Below are 20,437 nucleotides of genomic sequence, written 5' to 3' on the forward strand. Positions count from 1 at the left end.
TGAGGGTGGGTCCTTCCAGTACTACTCAGTAGGGTTTCCTGGGCACATGTGCCCTTCAGTACTTTGAGTCTTTAGAATATAGAATAATGATACCTCTTGGAATGTTAGAATCATAGAAACTGAACCCAAGGGCTCTTAGACACTTGGAGTTTCTCTAGTTTTCTCTCCAGCAGTCAGGACAGGTGACGCACAGTGGTTTCTGTGCTTCTCAGATTCTTTTCTTTTTTTTTCTTTTTTTTTTTTTTAATTTTTGTAAAAGTAATCTCTATGCCCAATGTGGGGCTTGAACTCCCGAACCCGAGATCGAGAGTCGTGTGCTCCACCAACTGGGCCAGCCAGGTGCCCCTAGATTATCTTCTATCTCACTACAACCTATATGAAACCCCTGGAGTGGTGCTGTCCAATGTGGCAGCCGCCCGCTTCGTGGAGCTATTTAGATGTAAGTTAATTAAAATTAAATACAATTAGGAATTCAGCTGCTCACTGGCCACGAATCAAATGCTCACTAGCCACCTGTGGACGGCAGGTGTAATCTCACGCCAGCATAACCATTTGGTGTGTAACCTGAATTCTCCCCCTTTGTTTCCATCTTATTCTCAGTTCCTCCCAGGCTTCTTTCCCAGGGTGGAGCCACCCAGGCCACAAGCCACTTCCTTTCTGATTCCCTTTTTTACGCACTTCTGGCTCTTCCCATTGCCATAAGGAGGGGGAGTGCAGTACACGCCCCGTATAGCCTCTGGGGGCTGTGGCTAACATGTTTCCCCGGTACTGGGGGAGAGTCAAAGAGCCATGTGCCTGCACTGAGAAGGACCAGTGACGCCTGCCTTCCAGTGCCGGCTGCCCCCGTGAGCCAAGCCCCTCCACGAGAAGCTCAAGCTGACCCTGAGTGCAGGGGCAGGCAGGATAGATGGAGCGGGCAAGAGCCGGTGGGCCCCAGCTACGAGCTGGATTTGATGAGGTGAGGCTGTTCCTCTGAGAGGCACATGCCGCTGGGCCGTAACCTTGAGATGCGGAGGGCACGAGAGAGAGCGCACACCGCCCAGAAGTTGTTTTTCTTTCCCGCGGAGTCAATAAATGAACAAATGGACCATGAGTGGCCAAGTGGCTGATATAATTTCAGAGTCCATCAAAAGGAAGATCACAAAATTGTATGGAGGGAGCTACCCCGTCTCTGTGTTCCCCCGCTGGGAGCCCGGGCTTCCTAATGTTATAGTCTGGGAGGCTCTCACAGGAGGAGGGGGCAGTCTGGAAACATTTACTGCCTGTCTGCAACAGGGCAGGCACGGTGCAAAGTGCTTTCCATGCTCTCCACGATTTGTCTAATTAAAGCTGCACTTTCGACCTTATGAGAGAGGTACTATTTTTTCTCTATTTTACACAATTTTTTAAAAAAGCTTAGAGAGATAAAGTGACTTGCCCAAGGCTAAAAAGTAGGAAAGATGAACACTGGGCTATGTCGTAAGTCTCCTGGACTCTGAAATGTAAGCTCCCGATTGCAATGCTGGCATTTCTCGAGCAAACGTTGCGGGTGCACACAGATCCCCTGGGAATGCGGTTAAAATGCAGATCCTGTGTCAGCAGGTCTGGGACAGGGCCTGGGCATCTGCATTCCTAACCAGCAACCACGTGATGCTGCCAGCCCAGGCACCTTCTTTGGGACGGCTGGCACTGTAATCATACTCTCTCCTTATCCCAGACCCCAAGCCACGGAAGGCGGAGGTTGATTTTTTCAAGATGAGGTCAGACAGCAGGAAGTGGTTTGTTCAGGATTCAAATTCCCATCTGTCTGATCCGGTGTCTGTGTCTTTTCTAAAATGTAGTCTCCTGTCCACCCTTTTGCCTTAAGCTTGGCTTTTCGCTGCATTGGATTTTGCCACTCAGGGAATATTTTGCAATATCCAGAGACATTTCTGATGGGCACAACTTGGGGATGGGGTGCTGCTGGTGTCTACTAGGTATTCATCCTGAAATGCATAGAACAGCCACCTTCCCGGCACCCCTAGCAAAGAATGATCTCCCTCCCCAAGTCCATGGCGATTGTCAATTGATGTCAATACGTCAATAATGTCAGTAACACTTCTTTCTAACAAGAGTCTTCTTCAGTCCAGAAAATAAAAATTCACCCAGAAGCCCTGTCTGAAGGCCACATCGTGCCCTTGAATTAGAGGAGTCGGTGAACCCTTGGAACTATCCCCCACCCCCAAAAGCAGCACAAGTAAATGAGAGTCATAACAACCAAAAGAAAAGAAAAAAGCTGATTTCCCAATCAATAATTGTAACTTTCCACTGCTTCGAGATGAAGCCAGAGTGTTGGCGTCTCTAGAACATCCTCTCGCCTCAGCAGATGGAAGCCAATCAAGTCTGGAAATCATTGTCTTAATCTCCGGTCATTATCACGCCTGGCCGCACGCTGTTTATCGGCGTCTTTAGCTGTTAGTGTCGCATGCACTGTTTTCTCTGACAATAGCTCCCACCCATTTCTCAGGCAGCTGGCATTGACTGCGGTCCAAGCGCGGGGAGGGCCAGGATCCGGCATTGATCGTCAGTACCCGCAGCTCCGGTCCAGGTCGTGTCTGATCACTTCTTGGGCGGGGACCGCATCTAGGAACGCAAGACTGTTCATGAAGGTTGATGTACCTGGGAGGGTTTGTTTCTGTTTAGTCACGTTCACGCGTGGTGGTGCCTTGGCTTGTTGGGCGCGTCGGCGGGGGCCTCAGTACTTACGAAGCGACTGGATGTGCCTGAAGAGAAGTGGCTCTCTGGAGAGGGGAAGAGGCCATGTGATAAATAATGATCTCGTGTGCATACAGCCCTTCACAGTTTACAAAGCACAGGGACGGGATCGGGGCCTCACAGAGGTCTCGACTGCAGACAGGGAGGGACCTGATGCCTTCTGCGGAGTCAAGGGGGCAGACGCCAGCATGGGTTCCTGGCTGCTGGGGAGTCAGGGCGGGGAGGGGTGGTGGACCCGTGTCCAGCTCTTGGGTCCGCAGCATTTCTCAATCTCACCGCTTGCAGCCTTTTCCTGGCTGTGCACAGCTGTTGGGATACAATCATTTCAGTCACTGCTGGCCTGGATGACTTTATTTGGGGGGCTATGCTCCTGGACTCGTAGGCAGTGTCTGCAGTCCTAAGCCAAGTCTCTCCTGGGGGGCTCTGGACACATAAAGCTGCTGACAAGGACGAGGCTTAACCTGATGGCAGGCGGGGTGAGGGTTCGCATGTTTGCATGACTCGTGAGCTGGTGGTGAGGAACTGGGGCAGAGAGGAGCATGTTTTGGTGGAGAAGGGGACAAGGGGGATTTGGGGGACCAGGTCCGGGGCATTAAATCAGTACGGCTAGTGGGGTGCAGGGTTGAGAGGCCTGGATGCCTAAATGAGGAGCACGAGAGAGCCAGGGGAGATGGGGGGAATGTGCGAAAACATCACAATAGAGGAGCCCCTGTCAACCTGTCACATGTCACAGGCTGTCACCCGGTCGTTCTGGGAACAAGAAAGAGGGCTGATGTTTATGGAGTACCCGCTACGTCGTATGCAGTGGGGCAGGCACCTTCCACCCGTGAGCCTCCAGCTAGTCCCACAGCACAGCCACGCTGAAGTCATTCCCGCCTTATACATGAGCAAACTGAGGGTCGGGTAGGCGGGGGACAAGATTGGCCTAGGGTCATTCTGTAGGTGATGGAGAAGGCATCATGGAGGAAGTGCCTATGAAATGGGTCTTGAAGGATGAGTAGGAGTTCATTTGTCGGCAGGGAAGAGCATTCCAGGGAGAGGAGCAGTAGGTGCAAAGGCACAGAGGCAGGAAGGAGCATGGCAGGTTTGGGAGCTCTGAAGACCATGGGAGTTCCTAAGAAGTGGCGTGCAGAGTGTGGGGTAGAAAGAGAAGAACCTCAGAAGGTGGGCTGGGGGACTATGAAGGGCTCTCTAGGCCTAACCACACAGTTTGGACTGTGAGAAATAAGGAGGAACAGGGGCTTTTTAAGCAGGAAAGGACATCATCGGATTACAGAGATTCTCCCTGGGGCGATTTCTGGGATGGAGCACGGACAGGGGGCTGGGTGGAAGAGAGGGACAGCAGTTTAACAGCAAGAGAACGCTTAGGGAATGATGATGGACGCCATCTCCACAATCATGAATACAGAGCAGGAAAAAGATCCAAGAGATTAGCCCATTGTATTGATGGCTACTTGAGGCCCAGAGTAGGGACCCCGGGGGTATGGAATAAATTGCTCTCACGCTACCCTCTGTCGGTACAGAACCCAGTGGACACTTGAGAAATTTCAAAGTCCAGTTTCCCTATTTCTGCAATCACATGGACTAGTGGGCTGAGAAGACATATGAGCTTCATTTCCATTTAAATTGAAATAAGACATGTCAAAGGTGGCCTGGTAATTACCGCCTGGAACAATGGCCCTCTGATGCAGGAAGTATAGTGTCGGTGTATGTAGTACAGATAATTTTTGCATTGGAGACTTAATTATGTTGATATAATTATTCCTCTGTCAGGAAAATCGGGTGGCACAGATCTGTCATATTTGCATTTGAGCAGAAAAATGAAATGCCTTCCTTCTCTTTTTTCAGGAAGCAATTGAGTGGGTGACTCTGGGGAGTCGGGAGTGGGGTGTTTGGAAGTTCACTCCAGGTCAGCATGTCTGACTGCGGCCAGGCCCTGCTGGTGTCAGCCTTGAGAGGGGTGGACAGTCCTTCTTTGCCCCGTTCTGAAGATGTTGCATCAGAAGTCCCAGCCTGGGGTGGGGAGGGGGGCCAGTTGTAGGGCTGGGAAAGCCATGAGCTCTGAATAGCTAGAGCTGTGAGGAAATTTAGAGAGTTGGGTTTATTTTATTTTACTTTACTTTATTCTATTCTGTTCCGTTCTATTTAAATTTAACTTTAATTTAATTTGCTTGCAAACCTTGCGATTCACTCGCAGCAAGTTGCACCCTCCTGCCTCAAAGCCTGAGAGCCTCCCTCCCCCTGGCTGTCCCCATCCCATTGGTCGGAGAGAACCCCAACCACATTCCTTGTACAAGGGTCTAGGGCCTGCCCAAGGAGTCTGTGCCCCCCGCCAGTCCTCACCCATTGGAGGAAACTCGGGACTCCAGAAATCAAGTAAATGGTCCCTCCTCCCCATTGGAACCCCAGGCCATAGCACCTTTATTGCCCAAGTTGTGGGGGCCGGTGTTTAGGCAAAAATGACTCATGATTCAAAGTATGTGAAACAGAAATCATAAAGAGAGGAGCTCACTTTCTAACCGAGAGAGGACCTAGGTTCTAGTCCTGCCTCGGCCAGCCAGGGAGGGGCCCAGCAACCTTGGCCAGGGGGTCTCCTGCTCTGGGCTGGTATATGGTGTGTGTGTCCGTGGCTTCCCTGCGTGATGTGGGCAAACTCATGGCAGGTACACACAGCTGAGACCTTCCCCAGGCCAGATCTTCATCTGTTCGATGTCAAAAAGCCCAAGCTGCCTAAAATGTTCATCTTCCAGAATACCGTAAGAGCCTTCAGGCGATAGCTGGGGGCATTTTAAAACAATTAGGAGAAAGAGCAGGGAGGACAGCTACAAGCAGGTGTCTGGAGTCCCAGGCTCTTCTGTCTTGAGATAATGGACAATCCCGGGCAAGCCAGAGCAGTGGGGTGGGGGTCCTGGGGTTCCCTGCTTGTCTGCATGGCTAACTCCATTCTGCCGTTAACGTAAAACCGTTTTACATGACGTGGGGAAATGAACACAGGATGGAAATATGCCAACTTGGTCATTAAGAGGGGTTGTCCCCAAGTAACAGACTTGAGGGCAATTTTTAATGTTTGTTTTGGTTTTGGTTTTTTTGCCACTTTATTTTCTCAATTCTCTATAGGGAACCCTGTTGGAACTAGAAAAGAAAAGAAATGACTTCTCAAAAAAAAAAAAATGAAAGAAAAGGTCACATGGTGTCTTATCAATATGCTAGGGCTGCTGGGACAAAGGGCCCCACACTGAGTGGCTTAGAAAAACAGAAAAGTCTGACAGCTCTGGGGGCCAGAAATCTGAAATCAGGGTGTTGGCAGGGCCGTGCCCCCTCCCCCCCCATAGATGCCGGAGAAGGAAGGGCTCCATGCATCTCTCTTAGCTTCTGGTGGTTTGCTGGCCATCTGTGATGTTCCTTGGCATGGAGATGCATCATTGTAATCTGTCTACACGTGCCACCCCTCCCTGTGTGTCTTCATGTGGTTTTCCCTCTGTGTCTCTGTGTCTTTTTTCCAAATTTCTCTTCTTTTTACAGGGACACCAGCCATATTGGCTTAGGGCCCGCTGATGAACTCATTTTAACTTGATTATATCTATAAAGACTCTGTCTCCAAATTCAGTAACGTTCTGTGGTACTGGGGATCAGGATTTCAACCTATTTTGAGGGGCGGGGGGAGACACAATTCAAACTATAAACAGATTTGTTTCTAGAAATGGGAGGAAGTTCGGGATGGCTGTGGTGTTTTCCTTAGTGGGTGGTAGAGTCCATTGAGATGGGGCCTACACGTCAAGAACGACCAGTGTTACTGTGTTGGTCAGCTTCCAAGATGGTGCCCGAGGATTCTCTCACCTCTGGTGTTCACCTCCCTGCATAGCCTCCTCCCATATTGTACCAGAGTTGGTCTTTGTGCCCAGTAGATCGTCAGTAGTGATGATACGTCACTCCCGAGGCTGAGTTATCCAAGGCATTTGGCATTTGCCCTACTCTGTCCTGGATCACGTGCTTTGGCAGAACTGGCCACCATGTCATGAAGACGATCCAGCAGCTCAGCAGAATCCCTTATGGTGAGAACTGAAGCCTCTAGCCAATAGCCATGTCAGCGAGCCTTCTTGGAAGGGCCCCTCTGGCTTCTGTCAAGCCTTCAGACAGCCAGCGCCCTGGCTGCCATCGTCACTGTAACATCAGGACAGATCCTGTATGAGTTGTCCTTTACCACACACTTGGTGGCTTAAAATAACACAATTCAAACTCCCATTGGTTTGGAGGTCAGAAGTTTAAAAATACACCTGAAAGGGTTAAAATCAAGGTGGAAGCAGGGCTGGTTCCTTCCCGAGGCCCCCAGGGTAACCCATGCCTTGCCTCTTCCTGCTTATAGAGGCAGCCAGCACTTCTTGGCTCCTGGCCGCTTCCCTCTAGTATGAAGTCACCACGACATTTCTACTACCTTCTTCCCCACTGACCACCCCCCCCTCCCCTCTTGCAAGGACCCTTCTGATTACATTTAGGGCCCGCCCGGATAATCCAGGATAATCTCCCCATCTCAACATCCTTAATTGTATCACACCTGCAAAATCCCTCTTGTCATGTGAGTTAACATATTCCCATGTTGTGGGGACAAGGATGTGGACATCCTGGGGGGCTGTTATCCATTCTACTGTAGGCTCTGAGGCACAGCCACCCAGAGAAGCCACTCCTGAATTCCTGACCCACAGAAAACCATGAGAGATAATGAATGATATTGGATGTTTCAAAATACTGGGTGTTGAGGCAATATGTTATGTAGCAATAAATAACTAATATAGACTTTGTAGCCCAGCATTTGATGTTGTAATATCTGAAGATTCTAATTCCAGATTTCTTATAACTTTTTCCTTGAAATATACGTATATATATATTATATATATGTATACACACATACACATATATACACACACATTCATACATATATATACACACAACACACACATATACATATCTCTATATATACATCTATATAAAATAGAAATACTTATAAATAGATAGATAGATAGATGGGAAAGTATACAGATCTTGTAAATACACAGTTCGACAAATAAAGCCTGGGTTGACCCTGGATGTGTCTGTGCTCTGTGCCAGTGATTCTCCTGATTCCTCTCAGATACATTCCTGCCCCTCCTCTGCTCTACTCTAAATTGTAGGGAACTAGGCTTTCTAGTTTTCTTGCCTTGTGGTAGGGTCAGCCAATGATAGGCGGTGATGGCCAATTGAAGGACAGGGGAAGGAGAGAAGCCAGGGTATTTCTCCCTCTCTCGCACTGCCTTGGGGATCATCCCCAGCAGCAGCGGAGACGCTGTAATTCCAGATCCCACTAGGGATGCCCCTCTTCCATGAAGCCACCTTCTACCAGAGCCTTCCATTGGATGACCCAATGTCTTAATTTTTCCTTCCTGCCCTAGGTTGGCAGTGCCTTCCTGCCATTGCAAATCTATCCCGGTTTCTCATCTTTCTATCATCTGAATAACCAATTCCCTGTATTAAATTCTTTTATTTGGATGATCTAGAGCGATTTCCATTTTCCCGACTGATACGGGCTCCTCCAAGGCACTGTATTAAATCCTTCCAGCTTCAACAACAACAAAAAAGCATCAGGTTTATAGACTTCATTTTCTGAAAAATGAGGCTGTCCTTCTACACAGTACCTGCAGGCTTCATACTTTCTGAGCCTTTACTTAGAAAAAAGGACGTGTGTTAGGTATCACGTGTATGCCCACATATTAGGTATACCAGATGGACACAGTTAGACATTATTTTGTTTGTTCCATGCAATGATCTTTTTGCTGGGAAATAATGCTGGCCTGTTACCGGATGAGGAACTGAAAGTAAGGGAAGATTAAGAACTCTTCAAAATTCCCATGGGCGTTTCACTTGTCCTGTTCCTCCCATGTTGTTGGTAGCTTGCATCTCCCCCTTCTCCACCCATCAGGGTCTCTCCCTAAGGGTGGTGGGCTTCCACTTGCCTCAGTTCCACAGAGCACTTACCATTTTTAAGAGAAATAGCCCCCTCCCCTGCCACCCAGCCAACTAATACCAACCTCTTTGAGGACACAGAAGGCATTTCCGGGAAGGTTGAGTAAATTGTGGCAGGGTTGGGAGTTCTGGTTGATGCTGGTGGGTGGACCACTGGATGAAGTGCTTAGCTTGGTAGTTCATACAGTGGACTGTGGCCCAGAGTGCCTGCGTCTCTGCAGTGATTGATTGGACATGCCTGCTGCAGGTGTAGAAAAGGGTGGGCGGAGTTGTCAGGTATTGGCTGGCCCTTTGGAAATGGGCAGGCCCGAGCTTGCGTCTGCGTGTCACTTTCTAGCTGTGTGACTTTGGGATCTTTGATGAGTCTTTCTGTGTCTCTTACCACATGATAAACATAGAAACAAACAATTAGCTTGCAGGAGGATTCTGAAGAAAGGATCTTGCATAGTGATGACCACCTTCTCCCTGGTCCCCCTTTGTGCTGAAGGTTGGGCTCTTTTGCAATCTTAAATAAGAGAATCTAATGCATAATTTTGGGTTGTCTATTGGGTACACCAAGTCTTAACTTTCCCAGATTGAGACTGAACACTCATGTTAATGCTCGCTCCATTGCCAATATGGCCTTGAACTCTGGCCAGGACACAGTTCACAGGGCTTTTTATCCGCCCCCCCCCCCCCCAGCCTCATTTCTCCCAGACAAGTGACTCTGGGACAATTTGAATGAAACAGTGGCAGTTCTTCATCATCTTCTCATTTCTTTCTGGGCAGACTGCCCCCACCTCTGGAGACACAAGCATCCTTGGATAAAGCAGGAGCGATCAGAGGCAAAGTAGGAAGGAGCTGTGGGCTGGGGTCAGGACTCCTGGGTCTGACTGCAGATCACTGTGTCTTGACTGTACGACCCTGGGCAAGGGATTTAACCTTTCCGAGGCTCAGCCTGTTCATCTGTAAAATGGGGATAATGAGGCTGCCTTGGGAGGTACTGAGCAGGTGGTCCAGGGGATTGTTCCTCACAGCGTAGACAGAAATAAAGTCCTATATTTTTTAACCTTCTGCTGAGAAAAGTCATTCATATCCTTTGCAGAAGCTCTGGAGAAGTATAAAAAGGGAAACCAAAATCACCTGATATCTCACCACTCAGAGATAATAACACTGCTATTACTTTCTTGTAATGTTCTCGAGTTACTTTTTATGGTTTTGTATTGCACTTGACTCTGCCCATGTGAGACAATAGAAATAAATATATTCATGTAATAGTTCAATAAATATTAATTAAGTATACGCTGTGTTAGACTGGGAATGTTCATGCATATGTCTCTGAATAGACACATGTGCACACATGTTCGTGTGTGTTTATATGTATTTATAATAGCGTATGTATTTATGCGTAAGTGTTTCTTTTTAGTGCTGGGCTCTGTAACATGAAGTTTCTATTTGTTTTTAGTGAATCAGAAGAAAATGACAAAGTGAGTTTTTATCAGGTTTCGGGGGTGTTTTAGATAGTCTGATTTATAATAGAAACTACACGCAATTAATTTTCTTGGGGGACATCTTGAAAGGATGGAGAGGCAACATCTAGGGCACAGAAACTGATGCGAGAGTCCTGTGCATTTGCAGACAGGAGACCGGCCCCTAAAGATGCCCTAGTTGCAAAGAAAACAAACAGCAGTTGTAAATATTAGCCTCTGATCGAACATCACAAAAGGAGACGATTTTAATTGCAGCCACTAAAGGAGACGATTTTAATTGCAGCCACTAATTATCGTATGAACAACCTCCCACATGGGCAGCTCTGTGTGGCATGCTCCAGGGGGAGTAGCTCGGGAGTTTAACAAGGGTTAATGATTCTCTTAAGCGATGCCGGGGAGGTCAGAAGTACACACACTGCTTTCACTGTATTTATCTCTGTATGCATGGTGTGTCTTTTGTATGCATTCGTGAGTGTAATACCCAGGCCCCTCCTTCGTTTGCCATTTATAATCATGCAGTGACACCATTCATTCGATCCCCAAATATAGATGGAGTGCCCGCTGTGTTCCTAACACCAGCAATACAGAGAGATTAGGTCCCTGCAAGAATGTAAGCTCCATAGAAGTTAGGACTTTATCTGCATCATCTGTGTGTAGGTCAGTGCTGGCACATAGTAGGTGCTCAATAGATGTTTATTGAGTGAGTGAATGGCATATGAATATATGTACACACATGTAATGAACACAGAATATATATAGTAATATGTTGTGTGTCATTACAATGTGTATATCACTATTACCGTGGTTACAGATTAACATGGGCGTGTGATATATCTATTAGTGGGTTTCTGCTGTATGCATTACTATCTGAATAGTTTCCTATCCTAATTTCTCCTCCAACTTCTTCAAGTCTCTAAAGAGAGAGAATAACAAAGAAGACCAGCTTTACACTTGGCCTCAAAATGCAATGCTGTGTGCATATGGCAGTCCCCATTCAAGCTCAAGCAATGTTAGCCACATGTCTTGGGGGTGGAAGAAGGCCCCAGACTCCCAGACTGAAGAGTGGGTGCCTCCCTTGTGCCCCCCTTCTTGTGGACCTCCTCTGTGTCTCCGGAGCAGTCTCTGGCTGGGGTCTTGTTTGGTCTGCCCCAGGGACAGTTTGCGGCATCACGTGCATTCCCCTAATGACTTGGTCTCTGCAATCAGCAAACTCTATTTGCTTTGCAAGTTGAAGCAGAAAAGGTTAGCTGATTGCTGATTGCACAGACTCTGGATTTCCCCAGTCTGTCTCCTCGGGGTGCTCCCACTGGACCTGATCTGAGTCCCCTGGGCCCCGTCCTTGGTCCATATACCCTCCTCTAGGAATGGTTTTCTTGCTCACAGCTCTCCTCGCTCTGTCTAACTAACTCCTCCCCTATGATGCCCTTGGTTGCATCCACGTCTTTCCTCTGCAGGGCACTAAAAAACATTTGGAGCCAGAGTCCTTATTCGCCTGTGACCTTGGCAAACCTCAGGGAGGCACCGCTCCCCGTGCTAGTTGTTCCTCATTCTCCTCTGAAAAATTGACATGGTAGCAACGTTGGCCAAGCCTTTGCTCTCTGGAGGTCAGAGAGGTTGAGTAACTTGCTACAGGTCACACAGCCAGTAAGGGGCAGAGCTGGGATTCGAACCCAGGTACCCTGGCTCTAGAGGCTGCTCTGTCTTTCACAATATTACAGATTTGACTCAACTCAGTTCCCGCTTTTCTCTGCCCCTCTGCTTCATGCCAGCCCAGAGCCATCCATCCCTGAGACGCAGTGCCTGTCCCCTGTGGCCCTGTCCTCAGCCCACCAGGAGGCTCCATGAGGGTTAAGACTTCAGGCCCTGCTTGCTGCCTCTGCATGACATTGCATGGGTATTGCTCCCCAGGCACAACTGGAAGGGGACATCAGTGTTCTTGTGTCATCCTTGGGCTCAGGAGACCTAAAGAGCTGTCACCCGAGAACCCAGGACCTGGCTGCGCACCCGAGCTCCGTGCTCTCCCGGCCACATGACCTCACACGGGCCATTCTGCTGCTCCGCTCCCGCTTTTTTCAGCTCCAAAATAAACATTCACCCCATGCCTAAAATGGCCCAGACGTGGACTTCGGCTAGCATCTCCCCATCTTACGAAGACACGGGTGCTCCGTCTCCTGGGAGACCGTGGTCGATTCTGTCACCCTAGGAAGGAGCTGAGCTCAGACAAGTGCTCCTCTGAGATTCGGGGACTTTGTACCCGGCCATTTTTCTAAGTGTCTTTAGGAACTGACATGCCAGCGTCCAGAGGCAAGCGCCTCCCCAGCCATCCCCTGGTATGTGTGATTTCCTGTGGCAGTCCACTGGCCTCCTGCCCGGGGGCCCCTGCCTCGGACCGGCTCTCACCTTGTCAGTACCAAGATGGGGATTTCACAGCTGGCAACTTCAATCAGCGACAGCGCACTGGCAGCCCCCTCGTCACCCCCCTGCCTCTCTCCACGCTGCTGCTTCTCAGCTCCACTCTGCCCTTAGCCTTCTCAGTCTTTGCTCTCCCTCGCTCTCTCTCTCTGTAAAATGGGAAAACCTCAAAATCAGATGAAAGGCACAGACCCACAATACCACCAATAGACAAGCCGCTCTGCAAAGGAGAGCCTGTGTGTGTCCCCGTAATGGGGAGCAGCCCTGGTCCTCCCTGACTTTCACTGGGGGGTGTGCACACCCAGGAAGATCAGTGGCAAGACCGGTCTTTAAATCCAGGCTCTGCACGTTACCGCCCCGAATGACTTCACTGGCCTCCACGTCTTCCTCTGCAACAGAGGGAGAACAATCCCAGGCTCAGAGAGGGGCTGTAAACTGTTTCAGGTTGCACAGCTAGGGAGTTAAATGGGCAGCTGGGAACGGCACTTAGATCTGACCCTAGATCTTTCTATTTTCACCCTTCCACACTTTCAGCAGTTGGTATATCTGTGTTCCTTCAAGCAACAGTCAACAGGGGCGCCTGGGTGGCTCGGTCGGTTAAACGTCTGACCCTTGATCTCAGCCCCAGTCTCGATCTCAGGGTCGTGAATTCCGTTGAGCATGGAGCTTCCTTTAAAACAAATAAAAATAAATAAAACAACAGTCAACAAGTAATCCCTACATAATTAGAACGGCTTAAAAGAAAAATTGTATCCATAACCCCCCCAACCCATTCATCCTCATCTATAAATATCACCGGCTTCCTAAGTGTTCTTCCGACTGGATGTGTGTTATTTGCAGATAGATAGGGGCACGATAGTCCCTGTTCTATTCCGTTTGCTTAACATTATTCCACAGAAACATTCCACGCTGCTGCAATCCTTACTTCAAATGTTAATGCCTGCCTAATGGCATCGAAGAGACACGCTGTGATCCCCCTAACCAGTCCCAGTTGTTGGGTGATGAGGCTGCTTTCAGCTTCTGCCTGTCCTCAATCCCACAGCTCCAAGCATCCTCTGGTACAGAATTTACTAGGCCTTTTGACTGATTCCCTGTAGGATTAATTCCCAGCAGGTGGGATTCTAGGTTTAAGCAGAGGTGTCTCAGCCTCGGCACTATGGACATTTGGGTGAGGTCATTCTCTGTAGAAGGGGCCGTCTTGTGCATTGTAGGATGCCCAGCACTGTCCCTGCCTGTACCGGCTAATGCCAGTAGCACACACCCCCCCAACAAACTGTGACAATAAAAATGTCTCTAGGCATTGCTCAGTGTCCCCTAGGCTGGGAAGGGGGGGGGCGCTGGCAAAATCACTCTCAGTCGACAATCATTATGATGAAGGGTAGGGGGGGATGACATAGGCTGCCAATAGAAATCAGAGGTTTTCCAAGGTCTGGACAGAATCCGATTAGGGCAGGATCAGAGGGAAGAGGGGTGAACCCTCAGAGGGTAGTCAGAGGCACCAAGCTGGAGAGCCAGCACGGCCATTAAGCCTTTGCTTCCCCGGGCCTCAGTTTCTTATCTGCAAAATGGGAGCAATAATAGTGACCCACAGCAAGGTCATCAGGGTAAGACACTCCACACAACGCCAGGCACAGAAAAATCTCAGTACATGGCAGCGGTGTCCGCTTGCTCTGGGAGGAACCCCTCTGGCTTATCCATCTTTGCTTCTGCTGCCTCTGGGGGTGCAGAGTTGGGGGAGTCGGCATGGCAGAGTTAACAGGGAACCATTCTTGTCTGCCTCTCCCCACCCAACTGATCTCCCGTTCCAGATCCATCCCTGAGGCAGCCGCAGCTTCCAGAACCAGCCTCCGCGACTGTTCTGGGAAACAGGAATTGGTCCGTACATTCACTCATCCACCCAGGGTGTCCCACCTGGTGCAAAGCGGGTGGTGCATGTTCCTAGCATGGCTCTGGGGTCAGACACACAGGGCTGAGACCCCCAGTGTGGGTGAGTGGGCTCTGTCTGTGGGCCATGCCCTCATTGGCCCCCAAAGCATCCATGTCCTCTATAAAATTCGAAGCATCTGTCGGAGGGTCCGTAACCCCATCTGTACAGAGAGGGTACCTCAAGGGGTCCCTGCTACGTACTAGGTGCTCAGCGAACACTAGGCTCGGTGTCTCCTCCCCAGAAGCTCTGGCAGGCGGGTGGGTTCTTGTCCAAGGCCAACGTGCGCTTGTGGTCTCTGTCTCCAGGAGAAGTACGTGGAGGAGCTCGCGGCGGTGAGACAGACCCTCCAGACAGACCTGGAGACATCCATCCGGCGGATTGCTGACCTGCAGGCAGCCTTAGAGGAGGTGGCGTCCAGCGACAGTGACACGGAGAGGTAACCCACGGGGCCCAGGTGTGGCTGGGTGCAGCAGGGGGATTCTGCCCTGGAGCATTCTAGGGTCTTCAAAAGACAGAATTCCCGCTCTCAGTTCTGGGGGCCGCATCTGCGGGGAGACCCGGATGTGTTTAGTGGTAGGAGGGAGACCTGGCTGGCGTGTGTGAGGAGGGACAGGATGTTAGCTTCCCCTCTGGGGTTAGCATCTCCTTTAGCATCTCCTAAAAGCACCTAGCCTCGCTCTCCAAGCCTTCGCGGAGGCGATCAGGGGAGTGCTTGCAAAGTGGGCTGCAGACTGTGTTTATGGGCTAGTTTCATGTCCAGTCTGGACCCAATTCCCTCACATGCAAAGTGGACATAATACTTTGGACCAACCCCATCAAACTGCTCTGTTTTGACTACTTTGGATATGCATATCGACCTTTCATGTACTCAACCCACGGCCTACCTCGTCGGGATGTTGGTGAGAGTCAAATGAGGTACCAGATGGACACCACTTAGAACAGCGCCGGGAGTGCACACGGGCTGTCGGGTGTAAGCTGTGTTTGTGCGCATAACGGCCATCTCTTCTCAGAGGCAACAGCTGATTCAGAGATGCAAGATTAGACAGCTGGTGATGGGCCAGACCGCTCAAATTCAATGTCAGGGCTTCTCTCCTTTCTCAGGAGACAGGTTGCTTCCTACCATCTCCACTCAAGTCTCAAGCTGCCACAGGCCATTGGTGGGCTCACCTGGAGGGAATTCGAGGTGTCCCAGGTGGGCACGTGGGCCCGGGCTGTCCGGCCCCTCCAGATGGCCCATAGCATCCTGTTCCCTAGAGCTCCCTTTGTAACCTTGGCATGTTACTTCTCTGGAAACCACAGCTGCCTGTCTGGCTGCTGTTCCTCTGCCCCCATTCCAGCCTGTGCCACGAAGCCTGGGCAGCAGGGAGAGGCATTTTCTTTGCATTGCTTTGGTAAGAAACAGGGTGCCTTAACCTAACCTTCCGATGTGGCTCCCTCCCTGCACACACCTGCGTGGGCTGCATCGGCCATTGCTCCCTCTTGGTCTTTGTCTCTGCGCGGGATGATTCATGTTGCAGCCGGAACAATCCGATATCAGACCATGAGTGCAACCCTCTCCACTTCCACGAGGACCCTGAGAGAGGTGCAAGGTCACACAGCAAATTAGCATTGTGCACCAGGTGAGAACCCAGGGCTGCTGAGTGTCCTACCCTAGGCCTTTGCCTGTCACACCTCCTTTATAGGGTGAAGCCAGGGGCCAGCTGCTGACCTGCAGAAGGCATGGGTGGGAGATGGACAGTGAAGGACATAGTGATGCTAGTCAGCTGTGGTCTAGCCTGTGGGAAGGACGGGTAGAGCTGACCATGCCTGGTCAAGGAAAGGAAACCCGGAAGGGAAACACACCAACCCTCTAATACCGATGGAAGGCATTACTGCTGACCTAAATTTTTGTTTTCTTCAAGCTTATCTGTATATTCTAAAATTTCTGCAATGAGCATACACGCACAGTCCTAGCTATACCAGGGTCCTCTTTAGATTTCTCTCATATAAGTTATGGACTTTATTTTTTAAATATTTTTTAAGATTATTTATTTATTTTATATATAGAGAGAGAGCAGGGCAAATGGGCAGGGGGAGAGGGAGAGAGAGTCCCAAGCGGACTCTGCACTAAGGGTTGAGCCCAATGAGGGCCTTGATCTCGTGACCCCGAGATCACGACGTGAGCTGAAACCAGAGTCAGTCGCTTAACCGACTGAGCCACCCAGGTGCCCCTAAGTTACGGACTTTATATACACTTGATTTTAGAATGTGAGCACATCCTTTCCTTGATGCGGTTCTGGGCTGCTCATAAGCTGCTCAGAGATGTAACATAACCTCAAACTTTCCCACTGTTCGTGCACAGTGTCAGTCGGAGAGAGACCCAGTGGGCTCTCCATGTCCTTGCCTCCAAATAAAGGGCTTCATCTAAGAAATCTCAGTTTGTGCAAAAATAGCTTCCACGCACAATTCTAAGTATCGCCACCATGCTCTGCTAATTTGCACAGCCGCCAGATTTTGGCGAAATGGCAAATACTGGAGTTGCACCTGCTTCGTGGCTCATGATTACATTTAGAATGTCCCGTGTTCCGCCCTCCCTGCAGTCTTACTAGTGTCCTGACGGGACTCGCGTCTGTAATTATATACCCTGTTGTCTCTATTACCCGCTTGATGCTGGGGCTGGCTCTTCCATGAATAAAGACATTAGAATAAAGAATGAATGGTTGTATATACTAGCTTTTTGTGTTTTTTTTTTTTTACCAATGAGCAAAACTTCGCAACCATTTTTATTTGCATAGCCAGAGATTGCTTTTCTTTTTTTTTCTTTTCCTTTTTTTTTTTTTAGAGAAAGAGCGCAAGCTGAGGGGGGAGGGGCAGAGGGAGCGGGAGAGAGAGCAACTTAAGCAGGCTCCACGCTCAGCATGGACCCTGATGCAGGGCTCAATCCCAGGACCCTGAGATCATGACCTGAGCTGAAACCAAGAGTCAGACGCTTAACCAACTGAGCCACCCAGGTGTGCAGCTTTTCTTTTCTTTTTTCTCCCCAAGTTCTTATTTTAATTCCAGTATCGTTAACATACAGTGTTATATTAGTTTCTGGCGTACAGTACAGTGATCCAACAATTCTATACATTCTTCGGTGCCCGTCATGATAAGTGTATTTTAATCCCTATTTCACCCATCCCCCACCCACCTCCCCTCTCGTAGCCATCGGTTTGTTCTCTCGAGTTAAGCGTCTGTTTCTTGGTTTGCCTCTCTCTCTTCTTTCTTCCCTTGGCTCATTTGTTTTGATTATTCAATTCCACATATGAGTGAGATCACATGGTGTTTGTCTTTCTCTGACTGACTTAGTTCACTTAGCGTAATACTCTCTAGCTCCATCCATGTCATACAAATGGCAAAATTTCATTCTTTTTGATGGCTGAGTAATAGTCCCTCATATATATATATATATAAAATATATCCACGTATATACCACATTTATATACTACATATCCTATATATAATATATATTAACTGGGCTATATTGATGGACACTTGGGGTTACTTCCAAAATTTGGCTATAGTGGATAATGCCGCCATAAACATAGGGGTGCGTGTATCCCTTTGAATTAGTGTTTTCATATTCTTTGGGTAAATACCCAGTAGAGAGATTACTGGATCATAGGGTAGTTCTATTTTTAATTTTTTTTAAAGATTTTATTTATTTATTTGACAGAGATAGAGACAGCCAGCGAGAGAGGGAACACAAGCAGGGGGAGTGGGAGAGGAAGAAGCAGGTTCACGGCAGAGGAGCCCGATGTGGGGCTCGATCCCAGAACGCCGGGATCACGCCCTGAGCCGAAGGCAGACGCTTAACCGCTGTGCCACCCAGGCGCCCCTCTATTTTTAATTTTTTGAGAACACTCCATACCGTTTTCCACAGTGGCTGCACTGACAGTGCGTGAGGCTTCCTTTTTCTCCACATCTTCGCCAACACTCGTTCCTTGTGCTTTTGGTTTTAGCCATTGTGACCGGTGTGGTGATAGCTCCTTGCGATCTTGATTTGCATTTCCCTGATGCAGAGTGATGTGGAACATCTTTTCATGTGTCTGTTGGCCATCTGCGTGTCTTCTTTGGAGAAATATCTGTTCATGTCTTCTGCCCACTTTTCAATGGAGTCTTTGTTTTTGGGGTGTTCTGATTGCTTTTCTAATACGTGAAAGTTATCAATGAAATAAACGAGAGTTATAAAAGTAACAAAGGAAGGAAAAGGCAGAGGACCTGTGCTTGGAGGTGTGGGTAGAGGCTGGACAGAAGGTGTGACAGAAGCAGGGAGCGCCTTCTTGCTGGGAAGTCAGATCCCGGTGGGTGAGGTCACAGAGGGTCACAGGCATCACTCCAGTCTCAGCTTCCAGGAGGTCCTCGCGAGCCGTAAAGGGACCCTGCCCTCCCCCTCGCCTCGATAAGAGATACCTTTATCTCTTTCCACTCGTGCATACCCATCCAGCTTTTCTGAGCTCCAGATCCTGGGCCCCCAGGAATCCCCTCTGAACCCCAGATGCCTGTCTGCAATTTCATGATCTTCTGTCTCAGCAGGACTTGGTCCTGACTCTCTGCCCTGTAACTTGGATTTGAAAGAGACGCAGAGCCGAGATTTCACCCGTAGCACTGGAATGGGGGGAGACCAGGGGGAGAATGGCCCACAAAGAAGTCTCGACACCTTTCAAAGAATCAATCTTGCACAAACCTTGTTCTCTGGTCACGCTGCAATTCAAACCATTATCAGCAATAAAAGGAAACCCACGCCTTGCTGGCCGCAGAGGCGCCGTCCCGAGCAGAGCCCCAGCTCCTGCCCCCAGTACCAGCCTGTCCTCCTCCCCATCCTGACGGTTTCCTGCTTAATTGTCTCGTCACCTGGGGTACGTCCGCGGTTTGGATGGGAGCCCGAGGGATTTGGCGCGGCACCTCTCCAAACTGAGCTCTCAATTAGGATTCACACCCACCCTGGGGGGAGAGACAGTGTGTGTGCATGCGGTGCTTCTGCTGGAGGTAAGGTTCTTTAAGAGACTTGTTCAAATTATGAAAAGTCACATTTCCCCATGTTGGGAATTAGATCCAAGCGTAACAGGCCTTCCAGGCTGGAAACGCGGTTACGTGCTCGGAAAGCCAGGTGGCCCGTACGGCGGCATTTAAACACGTGCCATTCTGCACTCAGGCTCTCTGTTGTGCCTTAGATGGCGGAGTCACCCTTCGCAGATTAATGGGGAAATGCTTTAAGCTGGTCCCCCAGGGGCCCAGAGCGCGCTCATTACTCATGGAGGGAGCGATGCGTCAGCTGACAGCCCCATTTATTCCTGGCCTGGGGTCAGCTGCTGCTTGGCCTGTCACCTTCCTGGGGTTTTGGGGTAGGGGGGAGGTATGGAGAGATGGACGGATGACCTCTGCCTTTTAGGTCAGCTGAGAGTTGTCAGTTCCAGCTGGCCTTCGGCAGAGACGAATGTTCTAGAAAGGTGTCTTCTGTGGCTGTGTTGCGTGTAAGTTGTATGTTTCTCAACATACATCCTTTTAACTGGGCTAAAATTAGGCTGCGGTAGGATAAGTAGGAAGATGCGGCTGTCACCGCAGGTGACAGCTGCCACAGAGGGCATCATTCTGAGTTGGTTTATTTGTCAGTGGGCCCAGGCTCCGGCCAGACTGTACAGCTTCCTGTTACATAGGAGGGCAGGCTTTGGAACTGCTCACATTCCTTTTCCTAAAACTCCCTCACCTTCTAATTTGCACCCCCTAAGCTCCATCCCCCCCCTTGAGTAATAAGCATGCCCTAGACCTGGGGGAACAGCTTAAAGCATCTCTCCGTTATTCTGACAAGGTCGATGCCCCATTCGAAATGACAAAACGGAACCCTGGTGCAGGATAGCACACGTTTAAATGACACCCCAGAAGC

At 49.5% G+C, this 20,437-nt stretch overlaps 1 protein-coding gene across 2 annotated transcripts in view; it reads left to right on the forward strand.

Annotated features, from left to right (window-relative positions):
- MYO18B (myosin XVIIIB) overlaps positions 1 to 20,437 on the forward strand; it is a 248,424-nt gene that overhangs the window by 195,550 nt on the left and 32,437 nt on the right. For both annotated transcript variants that reach the window (XM_057305965.1, XM_048221462.2), the window contains one exon: positions 14,841 to 14,971. In XM_057305965.1, the coding sequence (XP_057161948.1) occupies positions 14,841 to 14,971 (131 nt within the window). The remainder of the gene's footprint in view (positions 1 to 14,840; positions 14,972 to 20,437) is intronic.

Source organism: Ursus arctos, unplaced genomic scaffold, assembly GCF_023065955.2.
Source record: "Ursus arctos isolate Adak ecotype North America unplaced genomic scaffold, UrsArc2.0 scaffold_34, whole genome shotgun sequence".
In the NCBI taxonomy this organism is placed as follows: domain Eukaryota; kingdom Metazoa; phylum Chordata; class Mammalia; order Carnivora; family Ursidae; genus Ursus; species Ursus arctos.